At 45.6% G+C, this 20,690-nt stretch overlaps 1 protein-coding gene across 1 annotated transcript; it reads right to left on the bottom strand.

The window, feature by feature from the left end:
* Positions 1–2,156: 2,156 nt before the first annotated feature.
* LOC138358892 (uncharacterized) lies at positions 2,157–8,270 on the bottom strand. Its single transcript, XM_069317247.1, has 3 exons — positions 8,181–8,270; positions 2,526–2,688; positions 2,157–2,407 (listed from the first exon to the last, which is right to left on the bottom strand). The coding sequence occupies exons 1-3, from the start codon at positions 8,268–8,270 to the stop codon at positions 2,157–2,159; spliced, it is 504 nt and encodes a 167-aa protein (XP_069173348.1).
* Between the last annotated feature and the right edge of the window lie 12,420 nt (positions 8,271–20,690).

Below are 20,690 nucleotides of genomic sequence, written 5' to 3'. Positions count from 1 at the left end.
ATACTGTCACTATGGCGGTGTGTCCACTCACAGGATGAGTGACGCTGCCCAATACTGTCACTATGGCGGTGTGTCCACTCACAGGATGAGTGACGCTGCCCAATACTGTCACTATGGCGGTGTGTCCACTCACAGGATGAGTGGCGCTGCCCAATACTGTCACTATGGCGGTGTGTCCACTCACAGGATGAGTGACGCTGCCCAATACTGTCACTATGGCGGTGTGTCCACTCACAGGATGAGTGGCGCTGCCCAATACTGTCACTATGGCGGTGTGTCCACTCACAGGATGAGTGGCGCTGCCCAATACTGTCACTATGGCGGTGTGTCCACTCACAGGATGAGTGGCGCTGCCCAATACTGTCACTATGGCGGTGTGTCCACTCACAGGATGAGTGACGCTGCCCAATACTGTCACTATGGCGGTGTGTCCACTCACAGGATGAGTGGCGCTGCCCAATACTGTCACTATGGCGGTGTGTCCACTCACAGGATGAGTGGCGCTGCCCAATACTGTCACTATGGCGGTGTGACCACTCACAGGATGAGTGGCGCTGCCCAATACTGTCACTATGGCGGTGTGTCCACTCACAGGATGAGTGGCGCTGCCCAATACTGTCACTATGGCGGTGTGACCACTCACAGGATGAGTGGCGCTGCCCAATACTGTCACTATGGCGGTGTGTCCACTCACAAGATGAGTGGCGCTGCCCAATACTGTCACTATGGTGGTGTGTCCACTCACAAGATGAGTGGCGCTGCCCAATACTGTCACTATGGCGGTGTGTCCACTCACAGGATGAGTGGCGCTGCCCAATACTGTCACTATGGCGGTGTGTCCACTCACAGGATGAGTGGCGCTGCCCAATACTGTCACTATGGCGGTGTGTCCACTCACAGGATGAGTGACGCTGCCCAATACTGTCACTATGGCGGTGTGTCCACTCACAGGATGAGTGGCGCTGCCCAATACTGTCACTATGGCGGTGTGTCCACTCACAGGATGAGTGGCGCTGCCCAATACTGTCACTATGGCGGTGTGTCCACTCACAGGATGAGTGGCGCTGCCCAATACTGTCACTATGGCGGTGTGTCCACTCACAGGATGAGTGGCGCTGCCCAATACTGTCACTATGGCGGTGTGTCCACTCACAGGATGAGTGGCGCTGCCCAATACTGTCACTATGGCGGTGTGTCCACTCACAGGATGAGTGGCGCTGCCCAATACTGTCACTATGGCGGTGTGTCCACTCACAGGATGAGTGGCGCTGCCCAATACTGTCACTATGGCGGTGTGTCCACTCACAGGATGAGTGACGCTGCCCAATACTGTCTCTATGGCGGTGTGTCCACTCACAGGATGAGTGACGCTGCCCAATACTGTCACTATGGCGGTGTGTCCACTCACAGGATGAGTGGCGCTGCCCAATACTGTCACTATGGCGGTGTGTCCACTCACAGGATGAGTGGCGCTGCCCAATACTGTCACTATGGCGGTGTGTCCACTCACAGGATGAGTGACGCTGCCCAATACTGTCACTATGGCGGTGTGTCCACTCACAGGATGAGTGACGCTGCCCAATCCTGTCACCATGGAGGTGGCAGCACCACCCATAACAATACCAATCCGCCAATATCCATTACTATACACAGGTCTAAATCTCCTTTTCCCCATCTCGAATACAAGTTTAAACATAAGTGACTTCCAAAAACCTTTTTTATAACTTAAAAGTTATTTCTTGAGGAGACTAAGATAATGGTGGTGGTGGAACTTCTTGTGTGCTCGGCGTGGATGTTCGCCTTCGGCAACGAGGTGGACAGGATGAAGCTGGAGACAAGGAAGAAAGGAGAGGAGGTGAGGAAGGAGAGACTGGAGAACGAGGAGGCGGTGAGGAAGCTGCAGGAGCAGCTGCGGAAGGAGCAGCTGCTGGGGGAAGTACAGCAGAAGGCGACGGGGGAGACCTCACCCCAGGAGGGTCAGGAAGGAGGTGCCAGTGTCCTCGAGGTTGTTACTACGGCCGCTAACGAGGTCGTATCCACCGCCCAAGGAGTCGTCGCCGCCGCCCAAGGAGTCGTCGCCGCCGTCCACGGGGTCGTCTCTGGATGGTTAGGCGATATGAAGCCCAAGAATGATTGATTTGCTGAACTATTTTTTTTTATTTACAATCTCTTGTAGGTGGAAGGCTCTCTGACACCGTCTGTGTAGGTGGAAGGCCCTCTGACACCGTCTGTGTAGGTGGAAGGCTCTCTGACACCGTCTGTGTAGGTGGAAGGCCCTCTGACACCGTCTGTGTAGGTGGAAGGCTCTCTGACACCGTCTGTGTAGGTGGAAGGCCTCTGACACCGTCTGTGTAGGTGGGTGGCTCTCTGACACCGTCTGTGTAGGTGGAAGGCTCTCTGACACCATCTGTGAACGTGGGAGGCCTCTTCTGTCATTGTGATACTGACACAAGACGCTGATACTGTTACAAGACACTGTCACAAGACACTGTCACAAGACGCTGACACTGTCGCAAGACACTGACACAGCACCTTATCGCCCGTCTTCCGATGTCGTGACTGCAGTGAGCGCGTCTCACGTCTGCCGCCAGAGGGCTCCTCCGCTGTTGTTGTTGATAGGTCAGTTTTGCTTTCTAGATGGGCTGAGGTCAGGAAGGTGAAGGCGGGACGAGGTATTTCTAAACTAAGCTACACCCAAGACACAAAATAGCTTGCACACTTAAGACGTTAGTGTCTTCACCTGACTGCTGTGCAGGTCTAATCACCCTCAGTGACGCCATGCAAATTCTGGCAAAGGAAGCCATCAGGGAACAGGCTAACGTTGATAGGTTAAGTAATAATTGTAAATAAGAAGCAATAAGATGCTTATCTTAACATACTAAGAAGGTTAGGTGAGGTCGGTGTTTTCTGTGAAGCTTTTCAAGGTAAACTAAAATATTCACAATCAATTAGTATGTCACATATGCACTTATTAAATAAGTCAATATTGACTGAAGGCAAGTGCGAGAACGGGTTATTCGTCAAGAGGTTTGTTGATGTCAGCTCAAGCTTGCCAGCTTGAGCTGAGGGCAGCAAGAGGGGGGGGGGGGAAGGGGCTTTCTCAGCAGAACAGCTGTGTGTTCCTCCCCTGGCCAAGGTGGCCAGGTGGTCCAACACAGCCTTCAGCATCAAATAACACCGCTGGATCTGTCTGAACCCACAATCATTCGTGGGGATAAATATAACGACGTTATCCAGAAAAGTTGCTGATTGATTGATTGATTGATTGATGAAGATTAAGCCACCCAAGAGGTGGCACCTCTTGAATGACAACGGTAAGTGGAAGATTTTTTGGGAGTGAATGTGACATTTGGTCGTAAAATCATATACTGTGTGCTGAGCGAACATTTAAACCGTCAGTCCTTACTATATGGCTGCTATCGCGGGGGGGGGGGGGAGGATATTGCTTGACAGTAGCTATGAGGGGTCTCCATCTGCTGGACATCTTTTTTGACCAGTGGCTGTGTTGATGGCTAGAACAATAGCGAGAACAGCTGTAGTTATGTAGATAAAGGGCGTAAATAAGATACGCCCTTTATAGATGATAGATGTAAGATAGATGTAAATGCATACGTACTGTATGTATTTACATCTTTGACCTGATTGTGTATAAACTATCCCTCGAACCCCTGGATGGCCATGAGGTTCGAGATACCCATGGAGCCATCAAACTGACATAGTTTGAGCCTGAGTTTGCTTAACACTGAGCCTGGTTTGTGCCTCGGAGAGGCTACGGGATCCAGTAAGTTCAGTAGAACTTCGGTTTCAACCCTTTTTACCCTGTCGTAGCTCAGTCGATTAAGGCAGTGTCTGGGATGCTCCCGGACGGAGGTTCCAATCCTCGTCACGGCCCTTGTGGATTTGTTCATTTGATGCATCACGTTAGTGTGATCTCTGTATGTGAAACTGACATAGTTTGATTCTCCTACAAGCTCCTGGACCAACAGGTGGTGGTGGAATCTGAGAGGATGAAGAGATTCCAAACTAGGTGTATTCACCACTGAGTGACGATTCTCATTGAGTAACAATTCTCACTAAATAAGACTCGTGGTAATCCCACCCTACGTCTATTCCATGCGTAGCAGATATTTATATTTTATGTATGCAAACCTACGCCCCCAAGTAACAACAACGGAACACAGATCTATATCCGGACTGGGCCAGACACGACCAAGATCTGGCACTGTTCATCTGGAGGCCACAGTGGCCTCTGGCTCACCTACAAACACCTCACAAAAAGGGGACGCGACTTGCTGGAGTTCGTACCTTTGGACTAATTTTAACCCCTGGATAACCTGTGGCTTATCGGTCATATTACAACTAGAAGCACAGTTGGTCTGGACAACGTTATGTCTGGACCCCAAGATCACGCCAGTAGAGACCTTCATGTGTCCGAAAGTACTTCCTGGTAGAATCAAAGTGTCTCAAAGCCCCGCCCCCGGAAAACACAACATTTCAAAGCCCCGCCCCTAGAAAACACACCATTTCAAAGCCCCACCCCCTAGAAAACACGACATTTCAAAGCCCCGCCCCCGGAAAACACCGCATTTCAAAGCCCCACCCCCTAGAAAACACGACATTTCAAAGCCCCACCCCCTAGAAAACACGACATTTCAAAGCCCCACCCCCGGAAATGACAGCATGGCCAGACATATAGTGACGCAAGTGTTGATTGAGTACCCAGACGAGGCCGAGGCCCTATCTTGACCAGCCGTCGTGTACGTGTTAATGATGAATGAGCTGGCTCAGACCCCCGATAGTGATTATCTCCACCATAACAACACATCATCACTAGCGCCGTTGACGAGGCGTTCACACTCTGCTGATTGTGTGCCTTTCTTCAGAAAGATAAGTTGGGTTTATTGCACGCTGAAGCCTTTGTGTTGACAGCACGCTGAAGCCTTTGTATTGACAGCACGCTGAAGCCTTTGTGTTGACAGCACGCTAAAGCCTTTGTGTTGACAGCACGCTAAAGCCTTTGTATTGACAGCACGCTGAAGCCTTTGTGTTGACAGCACGCTGAAGCCTTTGTATTGACAGCACGCTGAAGCCTTTGTGTTGACAGCACGCTGAAGCCTTTGTATTGACAGCACGCTGAAGCCTTTGTATTGACAGCACGCTAAAGCCTTTGTATTGACAGCACGCTGAAGCCTTTGTATTGACAGCACGCTGAAGCCTTTGTATTGACAGCACGCTGAAGCCTTTGTATTGACAGCACGCTAAAGCCTTTGAGGCGGGAATTGACAGCTGTAACCACTAACTGAACGGAATATTTGAGAGCCACTGGTATGTTGACGGCTCCCTGAGATTGTCCAACCAATTGGGCTGGACGGTAGAGCGACGGTCTCGTTTCGTGCAGGTCGGCGTTCAATCCCCCGAGACCGTCCACAAGTGGTTGGGCACCATTCCTTTTCCCCCCGTCCCGTCCCAAATCTTTATCCTGATCCCTTCCAAGTGCTATATAGTCGTAATGGCTTGGCGCTTTCCCTCTGATAATTTCCTTCCTTCCTTCCTTCCTTCCCTGAGATCAACAGATGTGTATGCAACAGATGCAAGCTGTGCAACAGGAGACAGATGTTGCGCATGTGTAACAATGAGGGTGACGTGTGTGGGGGGGTCAGATTCACGAAGCAGTCCGCAAGCACTTACGTTCATCTTTTCTTAATCTTTGGCGGCTTTGTTTACAATTATTAAACAGTTAATGAGCTCCGAGGCACCAGGAGGCTGTTTATAACAATAACAACAGTTGATTGGCAAGTTTTCATGCTTGTAAACTGTTTAATAAATGTAACCAAAGCCGTCAAGGATTGAGGAAAGATGTACACGTTCGTAAGTGCTTGCGTCACTGGAACAGCAAGTCCAGACTCGCGTCACTGGAACAGCAAGTCCAGACTCGCGTCACTGGAACAGCAAGTCCAGCCTCGCGTCACTGGAACAGCAAGTCCAGACTCGCGTCACTGGAACAGCAAGTCCAGACTCGCGTCACTGGAACAGCAAGTCCAGACTCGCGTCACTGGAACAACAAGTCCAGACTCGCGTCACTGGAACAACAAGTCCAGACTCGCGTCACTGGAACAACAAGTCCAGACTCGCGTCACTGGAACAGCAAGTCCAGCCTCGCGTCACTGGAACAAGTCCAGCCTCGCGTCACTGGAACAACAAGTCCAGCCTCGCGTCACTGGAACAAGTCCAGCCTCGCGTCACTGGAACAGCAAGTCCAGCCTCGCGTCACTGGGGCAAATATAGATACATGAATGAAAACAAATGGAGTGTTTTGTCTGGGTAAGGAAAGCCCCGGACTTATCACCTTGAAAGACCTGAGTAATGAGTCTAGAGCATAACATGCCAGACTGTCTACCTGCCCAGGTGTTGTGTCTGGCACGCACACACACACACACACACACACACACACACACACACATACACACACATACACACACACACACACACATACACACACACACACACACACACACATACACACACACACACACACACACACACACACACACACACACACACACATACACACACACACACACACACATACACTCGCATGCACGCTTTTGTGTACAAAGAATAACGTCTGTTGATGGGCGAATTTACGTTTTCTGACTTCTGGCTTTCCTTGGAACACAATCCGATAATGGGTTTCCGTCCAGGTCTCCATTACCCTGTATAGAACCGGTCTTACACTTCTCCCAAGGAGTGAGGCCCACCTTCGAAAGTCCCCGTAGCCGAGAGCGGGAAGCTTACACGATCATTTATCGTGTTAGCAAGAAACATTGCAAGAAAAGGCAATTATCACTGCATAAGCACTTGAAAATGTTTATCATTGTAAAAAAAGGTGAAGGTCGGCTGATACTGCGTTATATAACCAGGTGTATGTGATGTGAGGTTAGTTATGAGGTATGAGATGAGACATGAGGTGTGAAATAAGACATGAGGTCTGAAATTTAATGTCTCACTATATTACATATGTTTAGCTGTGATCATTAGTGAGGCGTAGTTTAGCTTCAAGCAATGCTGCGTAAAACTGTGTCTGATGAACCAACTAATCTGTCCAGATTTCCTCTGGATTGGAACCAGCGAAGAGTAGAGGTGCCATAGGCACAATCAGAGAACACTGTCTGAACACCAGAGGTCCACAGTTGTCTAACACCCTCCCAGCAAGCATTAGAAGTATTGCCGGAACAAAAGTGGACTTTTTTAAGAAGCAAATAGATGCTGCAAGAAGTTCTTCTACTCCCCGAGCTCAGCCTGCGGCCTGCTCCAAGCAACAGCCTGTTGGATCAACCTCTCACAAGTCTAACCTGGCCTCAGGCTGGGCTCGGGGAGTAGAAGAACTCCCAGAACCCACTATATATAAGATAGATATATATATATATATATATATATATATATATATATATATATATATATATATATATATATATATATATATATATATATATATATATATATATATATATATATGGGTGTGTGTGTGTGTGTGTGTGTGTGTGTGTGTGTGTGTGTGTGTGTGTGTGTGTGTGTGTGTGTGTGTACTCACCTAGTTGTGCTTGCGGAGGTTGAGCTCTGGCTCTTTGGTCCCGCCTCTCAACCGTCAATCAACTGATGTACAGGTTCTTGTGCCTACTGGGCTCTGTCATATCTACATTTGAAACTGTGTATGGAGTCAGCATGTGTGTGTATGTGTGTGTGTAAAAAGGGGTACCACCTATGGTGCAATTATAGGGACCCACAGCCTCAGAGAAGGGAACACAGAGCATTCAGAGAAAAACAATGGTACAGTGGAGGCACGGCTCTTCTTAATGATGTCATTGACTTTGTCGTGTCGTGAATGCCAATCGCCTGATTTTCCACAGTGCAGGCCATGCAATCCATATTCGTCAGCATCTGCCTCACCACAAATACACCTATGAAGAGAGTGGATAGGGGCAACAAGGCGGAGAGCGACTGCAATACGGAGGTCCTGCAGATCAAGACATGTGCCTATTGCAGACATGGGTCCTTGGGCTATATTTTTAAATATCTTAAAATTCCAAGAGCCGTGGCAGATCCCACCGCCTTCAGATACACTCTACTACAGATAGGAATCCGCCACTGGAGATTTACACAGTCCCAGACAACCTGTGTACCGCACCTTCAGTGATGCAAGGTGACTCCATCTGGACGCTTGTGACTGCCGTCAGGTCTGCACACTTGGGGGCTCTCTTGATGCTGGACATTTAGCTATAGCCAGACTTCTTTTGATGTTACTGTCTGCTTAATGTTTTGCAATTTTCTTCGCTTCACTTCACTTCGCTTCGCTTCGCTTTGGTAAGCTTCGGCTTACCAAAGAACCGAAGCTCAACCCCCTGTAAGCACAATTCGGTGAATACGGGGGCACCTGTGTAGACAGGTGCAGCAAGGTGGAGCGTAAGGTGAAACACCAATACTAAGGTGCCAACGGTCAAGAAGAGTGCCTATGGAGCAATTATGCACAGCTAATAGGAAATTCCCAGAATGAGGAGATCATGCAGCGAGGAGACGTTCTCTATGTCTCCTGAGACAATATTCTCCACTGTGTGGCTATTCCAAAAGGGTTGTTTACAGTCGTTTGTAGAAGCAGATTAAGCTAACGAGCCTCGCACAATATCCGCCTCCTTCTGGCTCCTTCAATGACCTAAGGAGCGGGAATCCCAGTTACATTTCATAACTGTTCTGATAGGAGCTCTTGACTAACTCCCAAGCAGGACAAAATAATACATATATGGCTACTTATATATATGTGCGTTACCTTGCAGATACCACAGAGTATATCTCTTAGCGTTGCTTGGTCTCGTTGGCAGTCTTCTAGGGGGAAGATCTAACACTTTCGTGGCTTTTGCCTTTGTTTTATTTTTCGTAGTCAAGGTTTTAAGAGGTCCAAAGAGGGAGAGCACCTTTTGAAATAGGTCTTAGAAAGGTGGCACCTCGTGACGAGGGGGCTAGATTCACGAAAGCACTTACGCAAGCACTTACGAACGTGTACATCTTTCCTCAATCTTTGACGGCTTTGGTTACAGTTATTCAACTGTTGTTATTGTTATAAACAGCCTCCTGGTGCTTCGGAGCTCATTATAACTGTTTAATAATTGTAAACAAAGCCGCCAAAGATTGAGAAAAGATGTACAGGTTCGTAAGTGCTTGCGTAACTGCTTCGTGAATCTGGCCCGAGGTATACAGTTTTCGTGGGGGTCCAAAACGCCTATTCTTCAATCTTCCTCAGGTTGGTATATTGTGCTGTTTTGCAGCTTTAACCACTTGGTGTTATATCGTATTGGTGTTTGCCTTTCCATTGGAGACTTTCGGCGCCGTGGAGAGGGGGAACCTGCTGCATGGGTAACAGCTTCTCTTCCATATCAACCTACCCTGGCTTTGCGCCCTGGAGAGGCCACTCCAGACCGACAACCAGAGCGCAACTCCATAGTCTCCTGAGACTGATGGATGCCTACTACTAACCACTTGGGCTAATATGATCTAAAATTTAGGTATACGAACAGTATCCATCCAATTGGGCACCGTTCCCTCACTCCGCCTGTGACTCGCAGAGTGCACTCCTGGCACTGAACGCACATAATAGTGACACCCAGAAAATAGTCAGTGATATTCGAATGAATTAGCTGTTAAAGAAAACAGATTTAAAATTAAATTCCTATGGATACCATCACATGTTGGCATCTCAAGGCATGACACTGTTGATATGCTTGCTAAGTCAGCCTGTAGAAAACCAGTGGTAGAAATTGATATGGGTGTTTCATTAGCAGTGACAAAGAGAATACTTAAACAAATATCTAATGAAGATCTCACCGACCTAACAAATTCACAAAGACCTGAAAGTTGTAGCATTAAATATTATGATAGATATCGTGAGGAGACATTCACATATGGGACTAATAGAACAAGAACCCGGCAATGTGATGTTATAGTGGCCAGAATACGCCTGGGATATAGACGTATCTGGCAGCTTTCTCAAAACCCAAATGTCGAGTACACAATGTGTCAACTTTGTGAAAGAGAAAACATGCACTCTCTTGAACATTATATTGTAGAATGTCCCATATTGACTGACTTTCGCCCTCCTGGGCTAAGGTATGCTGAACTGTGTAACTACTATATGAGTACTGGAACACTTGATGATATATTGGACTTGTATCCAAGATTGACCATGTAATGTATCAATTATACAATGTATGTATGTGATGTAACTATATAACCTGAGCTTGTAAAAGCACCTTAATCACCTTCAGTGATTAAGTGCTTAATACCTCACTAGTTTCTCTATCAGCTGTCTTACCCTCTCAGAGTAGGAGAGCCATAAATGTATATGTGTGTGTATATATATATGTGTGTATGTATATGTGTATATATGTATATATATGAATGCATGTGTGTATGTGTATGTATGTACGTATGTATGTGTATACAGGATATGTGGAAACTGGGCAGAATTACATTTCACCTTTGTAAATGCACATTAATGATACTATGTAAAGAACACATCGACCACATTATGTAGGGCAGACGTAACTCTGTGTATCTATGTATTTATGTCTGTAGGTTAGCTTAGCATTTTAAAATCACTACAATCACCTTCTGTGGTTGATTGTTTAATAAACCCCTGAACTATATGTTTAACGGATCTCTCACCTTGTCCATGGAGGACAGAAGAAAATGTATATATGCTGGTTAGCACTGTAAATGTGTGGCCACGTCTGTGGTAGATAATTATAAAAAAAAAGTCCGCCCTCATATCCCAGCTCCTTATCCTCATATCCCAGCTCCTTGTTCTCATATCCCAACTCCTTATCCTCATATCCCAGCTCCTTGCTCTCATATCCCAGCTCCTTGTCCTCATATCCCAGCTCCTTGACCTCATATCCCAACTCCTTATCCTCATATCCCAGCTCCTTGTCCTCATATCCCAGCTCCTGGTCCTCATAGCCCTGCTCCCTGTCCTCATATCCCAGCTTCTTGTCCTCATATCCCAGCTCCTTGTCCTCATATCCCAGCTCCTTGTCCTCATATCCCAGCTCCTTGTCCTCATATCCCAGCTCCTTGACCTCATATCCCAGCTCCTTGTCCTCATATCCCAGCTCCTTGACCTCATATCCCAGCTCCTTGTCCTCATATCCCAGCTCCTTGTCCTCATATCCCAGCTCCTTGACCTCATATTCCAGCTCCTGGTCCTCATATCCCAGCTCCTGGTCCTCATATCCTAGCTCCTTGTCCTCATATCCCAGCTCCTTGTCCTCATATCCCAGCTCCTTGTCCTCATATCCCAGCTCCTTGTCCTCATATCCCAGCTCCTTGTCCTCATATCCCAGCTCCTGGTCCTCATATCCCAGCTCCTTGTCCCCATATCCCAGCTCCTTGTCCTCATATCCCTCCCGTTTGCTAAATAGTTAGAAACCCTAAATAGGTTTAGGGTTTCCTCTTAACAATACCCTTACCCATTTAGATTGCATAGTTCAGTTCCTATCGCTGTAACACAGAAAAATACTTGAAGCGTATAGAGAAGAATAGCAAAGTTTATCCCGAAAATCAGAAATATCAATTTTTTCTTTACAAATTACAAAATTACATTTTTATACAATTTACAAAAACATTTTTACATTCTCTACGAATACGAAGACCTAAAGGTAACGATGTATATAAATTGGATAAGTTTATATTCAGCAAAAGACCTGGGTAAATACTGGTTTGGAAACAATGCCAAGAGTTTACAGAACAAATGATCAGGATACAGAATAGACGTGGGATGGTTGGATAGTTTCAAGCGTAAATTAGACATTTACGAGCCAGTTTGTGTCTGTAGGATGGAGCTTTAGCTCTTGGACCTCGCCTTTCTAAGACACTGATTGTCTAATGGCATGACACATGACTTATCATATCTGCTGTTGAAATTATTTATGAATTCCACTTCTACAGACTGCTCATTTAATTCACTGTGTGTGTGTGTGTGTGTGTGTGTGTGTGTGTGTACTCACCTAGTTGTACTCACCTAGTTGTGTTTGCGGGGGTTGAGCTCTGGCTCTTTGGTCCCGCCTCTCAACCGTCAATCAACAGGTGTACAGATTCCTGAGCCTATCGGGCTCTGTCATATCTACACTTGAAACTGTGTATGGAGTCAGCCTCCACCACATCACCCCCTAATGCATTCCATTTGTCAACCACTCTGACACTAAAAAAGTTCTTTCTAATATCTCTGTGGCTCATTTGGGCACTCAGTTTCCACCTGTGTCCCCTTGTGCGTGTTCCCCTTGTGTTAAATAGACTGTCTTTGTCTACCCTATCAATCCCCTTCAGAATCTTGAATGTGGTGATCATGTCCCCCCTAACTCTTCTGTCTTCCAGCGAAGTGAGGTTTAATTCCCGTAGTCTCTCCTCGTAGCTCATACCTCTCAGCTCGGGTACTAGTCTGGTGGCAAACCTTTGAACCTTTTCCAGTTTAGTCTTATCCTTGACTAGATATGGACTCCATGCTGGGGCTGCATACTCCAGGATTGGCCTGACATATGTGGTATACAAAGTTCTGAATGATTCTTTACACAAGTTTCTGAATGCCGTTCGTATGTTGGCCAGCATGTGTGTGTGTGTGTGTGTGTGTGTGTGTGTGTGTGTGTGTGTGTGTGTGTGTGTGTGTGTGTGTGTGTGTGTGTGTGTGTGTGTGTGCAGTATTCGTTTGTTTTTTAAGGCTCAGTTATAAATTCGATTTTGTTCAACAGTCCATATTGTGAACATGTATTATTGCTCTGTGTACAGTTTGGAATGTAGATGTGATAGAACCCAATAGGCTCAGGAACCTGTACACCAGTTGATTGACGGTTGAGAGGCGGGACCAAAGAGCCAAAGCACAACCCCCGCAAGCACATCTAGGTGAGTATAATTAGTAACGCACCTAGATGCGTGTATATTTAATTCCTATATAATTCCTTGTACTCTCTAGTGAGTACAAGAAATTATATAGGAATTAAATTATATATACCCAAAATAAATCTTCAGATTAAATAAATCTTCCCAAAATAATAAATAAATCTTCAGATTATAAATCTGAATATATAATATAATAAATCCAAAATAATATTTTGGATTTATTTTAATAATAATAAAATATTTTGCCGTTTTCTACGTTTTTATGAATTTTCAGTTTATTGTTATTAATTCATTAATTATACGATAAATATGATACTTAAAATTCTTCTGTAAACTACTCACTCTTAAGTAAGCAAATGTTGTAAAGTAATTACATAAAAGTACTATGAGGAGAGCCAATCAGTAGAAATGTCTGATTACCTGGACCAGATTTTAGGAGAGTGAGGAAGAGTGACTTACAATACTCTGATTGGCTGGATTCACAGTGGATTAGTGAGAACACAGGCATTTAGCGCTGTTCTCCAAAAGCCCGACTATAATCTGTGTGATTGGCTAGTCCTAACTCTTTAAAACTCTGATTGCTTAACCTACCCATCAGGATTGCCGTAACTGAACGTGTGTGTGTGTGTGTGTACTCACCCAGAGGATCCGAACCAATGTAGAGAGCTAATCAACTGGAAATTCGTTGAACTTTAAGAGAATGCAGAGCAGAGACACGGAGGAGAAGGTGTTGACGCTGAGAGAGTTGGAGATGATGTGTGGGGGGAACATTTGCCTCACCTGGCTTATATACACGCCATCTATCTAACACCCCAACCCCCCTTTTTCCCCAGGACATATTTCTAAGCCAATTTCGTGACATGGGAGAGAGGGGGGGAGAGAATAGGATTGTTCGCGCTCCTTGGAAGGAGTTTGTTCGCGCCTCCAGGGGGAAGAAGGAGATTATGTGCATATGTTTTGTTGCTTAGAGAAAGATTGCTACTTCCTGGAAGAGATGTTTTGTAATTTTTTATAGGAAGATTTACTTCGTTACTTGGAAACTGTTATTTTTTTTACTGTGAGGAAAGATGATGTGTTAGACGCAGGAAATGTATGTTAGTTGTAAGATGATATTTTGGTATTTGGAAGATCTTGATTACTAGTTTGCAAGATCTTGATTAGCAGTTGCAAGATTTCGAATGTCGGCTGGAAGATTTTAGATCATTCCTTGGAAGATTTTCGATTATCAGTCGAAATATACGCATTATTACTTGGAATATTTTGATAATTGGAAGATTGTAAATATTACATGCAAGATTATGTGTTACCTTTTAAAAACATTGTCAGTATTACTTGGAAGATTCACGGGGCCAGATTCACGAAGCAGTTACGCAAAGCACTTACGAACGTGTACATCTTTCCTCAATCTTTGACGGCTTTGTTTACATTTAATAGACAGTTTACAAGCATGAAAACTTGCCAATCAACTGTTGTTATTGTTATAAACAGCCTCCTGGTGCTTCGGAGCTCATTAACTGTTTAACAAATGTAAACAAAGCCGCCAAAGATTGACAAAAGACGGGACAAGATCGTAAGTGCTTGCGTAACTGCTTCGTGAGTCTGGCCCCAGGTTCGTCAGTGCTTGCGTAACTGCTTAGTGAATCTGGCCCCAGGTTCGTCAGTGCTTGCGTAACTGCTTAGTGAATCTGGCCCCCGGTTCGTCAGTGCTTGCGTAACTGCTTAGTGAATCTGGCCCCCCCTGGCCTCCTAACATGTTTCGTCTTAAAGATAAGGTATTCGTGATCTTAAACAAGAGAAGAAAATCCAAAAGTGCTTAGATCTCAACACGCATCAGTGAGGTAGGCAGTATTCATGACAATACTATATATATGTATTTAAATAAATGTATGTATTAAATATATGTATGTTCAGGACAGGGATGCGTGTGTTGTTCAGTGAGAGATTGAGAAGTTTTAGGGGCCCCCATTGGTCCCTGATTGTGGTGATTGTGGCAATACAGGTCCCTGATTGTGGTGATTGTGGCAATACATGTCCCTGATTGTAGTGATTGTAGCAATACAGGTCCCTGATTGCAGTGATTGTGGCAATACATGTCCCTGATTGCAGTGATTGTGGCAATACAGGTCCCTGATTGCAGTGATTGTGGCAATACAGGTCCCTGATTGCAGTGATTGTGGCAATATAGGTCCCTGATTGCAATGATTGTGACAATACAGGTCCCTGATTGCAATAATTGTAGCAATACAGGTCCCTGATTGTAGTGATTGTTTCCTGTGGAGTGACGTCAATTCAATAGTCACTACACTGTATCACATATATCCTGGCAGCCCATAGATGGCGCTAGCAGCCAGGGGGGCGCGACGCTCCCTTGTTTTTTTGAGAGGGGGGAGGAAGGAATCTTCCGCACTGTATTGAGATTTCAAAATGTATTCTCATTCGCGAGTCATTGAGAAATGTCTATTTATGGGAAGGTAAACACAATATGTGCTGCTGGAGCCATTGTCGTCAGGCACAGAGATGCACCTGAGGTGTCGTAGATGCACCTGAGGTGTCGTAGATGCACCTGAGGTGTCGTAGATGTACCTGAGGTGTCGTTGATGCACCTGAGGTGTCGTAGATGCACCTGGGGTGTCGTAGATGCACCTGAGGTGTCGTAGATGCACCTGAGGTGTCGTAGATGCACGTGAGGTGTCGTAGATGCACCTGAGGTGTCGTAGATGCACCTGAGGTGTCGTAGATGTACCTGAGGTGTCGTTGATGCACCTGAGGTGTCGTAGATGCACCTGGGGTGTCGTAGATGCACCTGAGGTGTCGTAGATGCACGTGAGGTGTCGTAGATGCACGTGAGGTGTCGTAGATGCACCTGAGGTGTCGTAGATGTACCTGAGGTGTCGTTGATGCACCTGAGGTGTCGTAGATGCACCTGAGGTGTCGTAGATGCACCTGAGGTGTCGTAGATGCACCTGAGGTGTCGTAGATGCACCTGAGGTGTCGTAGATGCACCTAAGGTATCGTTTCCTTGGTGAATATGACGGTGGTGAGCAGGGGGGTGTGAGGGGGGTGTGAGATACTCATACCTCATACTCACGAGATACTCACACACACTCACACAGTCACAGGGACGACAATCTTAGTCAAACAATTGTGCGGAGTTGAGGAATTTTGATGAAATGTGACGATTTCAGACTACCCTTAGTTTGCGCTGCCTGGAATTAATATATATATATATATATATATATATATATATATATATATATATATATATATATATATATATATATATATATATATTATATCAGAGGTGGTACCCCCTATATATATATATATATATATATATATATATATATATATATATATATATATATATATATATATATATATATATATATATATATATATATATGTGTGTGTGTGTGTGTGTGTGTGTGTGTGTGTGTGTGTGTGTGTGTGTGTGTGTGTGTGTGTGTGTGTGTGACAGTGTCAGACCACGGAGGAGGAATTGAAACAGGAATTTTCCTTAAGTACTTTCGTATTTCAATAATATATCTTATTAAAATGTTTATAGACTATATATAAACCTATAGAGTAGGTGTATAGCGTCCCGGTAGTGCAGGCGGGTTCATTCTCGACTCACAATCGAGAATTCCGGGTTCGAATCCCAGGCAGAACAGATATGTATGGGCGCATTTCCTATCACCTAATGCCTCTGTTCACCTAACAGTAAGTAGGTGTTGAGGAGACTGTTGTGGGGTTGCATCCTGGGGGGGGGGGGGGGGAGGGTCAGTAATTCAACCTCAGGGGAAGAGACCTCGCTATAAGCCTAACATCTATATATACACAGGCTGCCTGTCCCCCGACACAGTCAATTATTGATTATTAAAAGATACAGGAAATGGCTATTTTAGGTCTTCAATCTTTTTTTTGTGACCAGGGTAGTTATAGGTTGAAATTTACCTGTTTACAATGAGAAAAATTAATGAACAAATCCACAAGGGCCGTGACGAGGGTTCGAACCTACATCCGAGAGGAATTTAATGAACAAATCCACAAGGGCCGTGACGAGGGTTCGAACCTACATCCGAGAGGATCCCCAGATGCGCCTTAATCGACTGAGCAACGACATGGTCAAAAGAATTGCAACCGGGAAGTCAGCTTGACCTACCACGGATCCTGCAGCCTCTCCGAGACACAAATCAGGTTTTTACACAACTCCCCCCCCCCCGTGCACCCGAGGTTGTCAATAATCTATTCTACCTCTTCACACGCACTTCATTACACACAGAAATCACAATAGCGTGATGAATCAAATGAGCAAATAAATTCACAAGGATTTGAGGATTTGTTCATTTAACGCTATTTTGATTTCTGAGTGAAAAAATTTAACTTTTCGTCTTTTCGTTCACATTAAATCAGAGAAACAGCAGTTTTAATTTAGTTCATTTATTATGCACCCCATACCCATCCTGTGGGCGGTAGTGGAAAGGGTTACAGAGGCACATAATGGGCTCAGGGACTGAACCCCACAATTCATTTAGCTAAGCAAGTTACAGTCTTGATGAGCTAGTTACAAAATTCAATATAAGTGTCACATCAGCAATGGGTTCGAAATCGACCACAAGTACAGTTTCTAAGCAACTGACATATGTGGAGAGCTAGTGTCACAATTGATATGTTTGTCCTGCACACCGCCCCCCATCCAGTGGGCAGCGGTGGATAGGTTACAATCACTTAGTTACTACCTACAGTTAGCAAACTGGGGATATTTGGCTACAATTTCTGGTAGCAGATCATTTTGAATGAAATATTTACACATCTTTGGAACATTGGTTATAGAATTGTCTCTAAATTCACGTATCTTTTCGCACTCCATCACATAGTGACGGAGAGTGTGCGAATAATTTTGTTGACACAGTTTACATTTGGTCAGGTCTACATCAGCAGATAATGAGAATTCCCAGAGATACTTGTAACCGAGTCTAAGCCGAGCAGCAGTAACATCTAGAAGTCTGCTGATTTTATTGGATGATCCATAGATGTGTAGCTCCTCTTGCATGATAGCATGATGATAGATGAAATACACATGTGGTTAAAAATTAACATGTGTATTTGTGCTAAAATTCTACATAAGTTACCCCAAAAGATTTAAGAACAATCAGTTTTCTGAGATTCGCGATTATACTGCCCATCCCTTTCATAAATCCGCCCCCTTAACGGTGATGATCTAGTTATACTATCCTTGGCAGCAGGTTCCACAGTCCAGTATATCCTCGTGGACACGCTCGCCTTGCTCCTTGGAGTACGCTGTTATGTTCCTCTTGGATTTATTAAGATGTGCATCAAGGATATGGACTTTGATGGACATTTTGCAGCCCATTGTGGCGTAGATCTTCGCCAGTTTATGTGATTGCCCAGATGGTCCTGAAGCGCTTCACGAAGCTGTTCCAAGCTACTTTCTCCTTCCTAGCGAGGTTCTTTGGAAATTATTAGCACTGAAGGATCTTATTTATCAAGTGAACAAATCCACAAGGGCCGTGATGAGGATTCGAACCTACGTCCGAGAGTATCCCAGACGCTGCCTTAATCGACTGAGCTACGACATGGTCACAAGAGTCGAAACCAGAAGTTCTAATGCTTGGATCCTGCAGCTGAGGATCTTGGATCCTCTCCGAGACACAAACCAGGGTTTTACACAACTTAATATTGTTTATCTGTGGTCCGACGTGGACGCTGGCTTGACTTCAGCTTTACTGAAGGTTTACTGCAGACATCTTAGGCCAGACGTCTTGAAGGTACATGAAGGCTGCCGACTCCTTATATGGAGCTGTGACACATTGTTTAGCAGAGGTGACACATGTGCAGTGGTGGCTTTGAGCACCTTCCAGTGGTCCACCAGTGGTTCCTTCACACTGTTCGTCCCCACAGAGAACTCGGTCCAGTTCCCGCCTATGGCAGCGCGCCTTGGTACCCCTGATCTCCTCAAGGCAAAGATAGCAGGGAAAGTTGGTAAGCCTATCTTGGCATCCAACAGGAATGCCACCATTTTGGCTTCGTTCTCAACTCACAATCGGGGATCCCGAGTTTGATTTCCGGGCGAGAGAGAAATGGTTGACCACGCTTTTTTTCATCTAATACCTCCGTTCACCTAGCTATATATGAGTACCTGAGTACCTTGAAAGAGATGTTATAGTCTTGCCTTTATATTGAGATCGTTGGGGCTAACAGTCTCCATGTGGGCATGTAAGACATAGACAACATTTGAACAAATCCACAAGAGCCGTGATGAGGATTCGAACCTTCGTCCGGGAGCATCCCAGACACTGCCTTAATGTGGATTTGTTCATTTGATGCATCACGTTAGTGTGATCTCTGTGTGTAATAGACAACATTTGTCTCAAGGCGTTTCGCTGGGTGTCGGGAGAGTTCTTCGTCAGCAATAGTCTGCTTGGTCTTGTAGTAAACTGATAAGCCTTACTTGGTTAGTGTCGGTAGTGGCCACGCGTCTGCCAAAGATGTCTTGTAGGAGTTTCCCGCCTTCAGTGAGCTGTTCCGGTAGAACAGTTTAATAGGAGCGACAGACAGAGCAGTGATGGTCGCGTCTTCATGGAGTCCACCTTCCTTTACATATCTTAGACATACCCGTTAATCATGGATACTTTAACGACTTGAGGCGTCGAACCAGTGATGCTGAGTCCTGTGAGTTTGAATCCTACGATGTTTAATCCTGTGAAGTTGACTCGTGTGACGTTGAAGAAGGAGCGACATGTGTATCAAGATGTATGTGCACTCCTCGGTGAAGGAGTGCACAGGTAAGATATAAGGAAACAAGTCTAATAATAACTATTTGTGATTTCATTAAATGAGCGCCATGCAAGGGATACGAGGCTACTGAGCGGGAAAGGTCCAGCATGAGAGGGATGTCAACATAGGAGCATAACATTGAGGCAGGGAAGGGCAAGTCTACCCTTCCCTGCCTCATTGAGGCAGGGAAGGGCATGTCTACCCTTCCCTGCCTCATTGAGGCAGGGAAGGGAAGACATCTTGGAGAGGCAGTAGTGGGGAGACGCTGCACAAAATGCTCAATCATAAGGTTGAATGAGATAGAAGATTGATGAGCTAGAATATACACAAGATATTCGGCAGAAATAAAAAAAACTCCGTCGATATGGGTAAATGTCTGCAGAAACAATAATTCATTTTGTCGGGGGACAGGGAAGCCTGTATATATATATATTTTAGGCTCGTATCGAGAGCTCCCAAAGGTCGAACTACTGACCTTCCCCCAGGATGCAACCCCACAACAGTTCCCTAACTCCTGGGTGCCTGTTTACTGCTGGGTGAACGGTGCATTAAGTGAAAGGAAACGTGCCCAACCGTTTCTGTCCCGCCAGAGGATCGAACCCGGGATCCCCGGACGTAGAGTCGCAGACCACGGTACTTCAGATCCCTTGCTCACTCTCTGGATCATACAAAAATAATTACTGCAACAATGGAAGAGGAACAGGGTTAATGGATGTGATGGGCAGGTGGAGGGAGTTATGGGAGGTGGAGAGGGGGTTATGGGAGGTGGGGAGGGGGGGAGGGAGTTATTGGAGGTGGCGAAGGTGGAAAAAGCTTTTGGGAAGGGTAGCGGCGCCGAGTCAGGCTGTCTGAAAGATCGACTCACAATTCCAGGAATCCCACGGACACCACAAGACCTGCCGGCACAATGACTCGCTTTGAGCTCGCCCCCCGTCCATGGGGCATCGACCCCC

The sequence above is a fragment of the Procambarus clarkii genome, chromosome 87 (genome assembly GCF_040958095.1).
Source record: "Procambarus clarkii isolate CNS0578487 chromosome 87, FALCON_Pclarkii_2.0, whole genome shotgun sequence".
Taxonomy (NCBI): Eukaryota; Metazoa; Arthropoda; class Malacostraca; order Decapoda; family Cambaridae; genus Procambarus; species Procambarus clarkii.
This window is presented reverse-complemented; position numbering and strand designations above follow the sequence as displayed.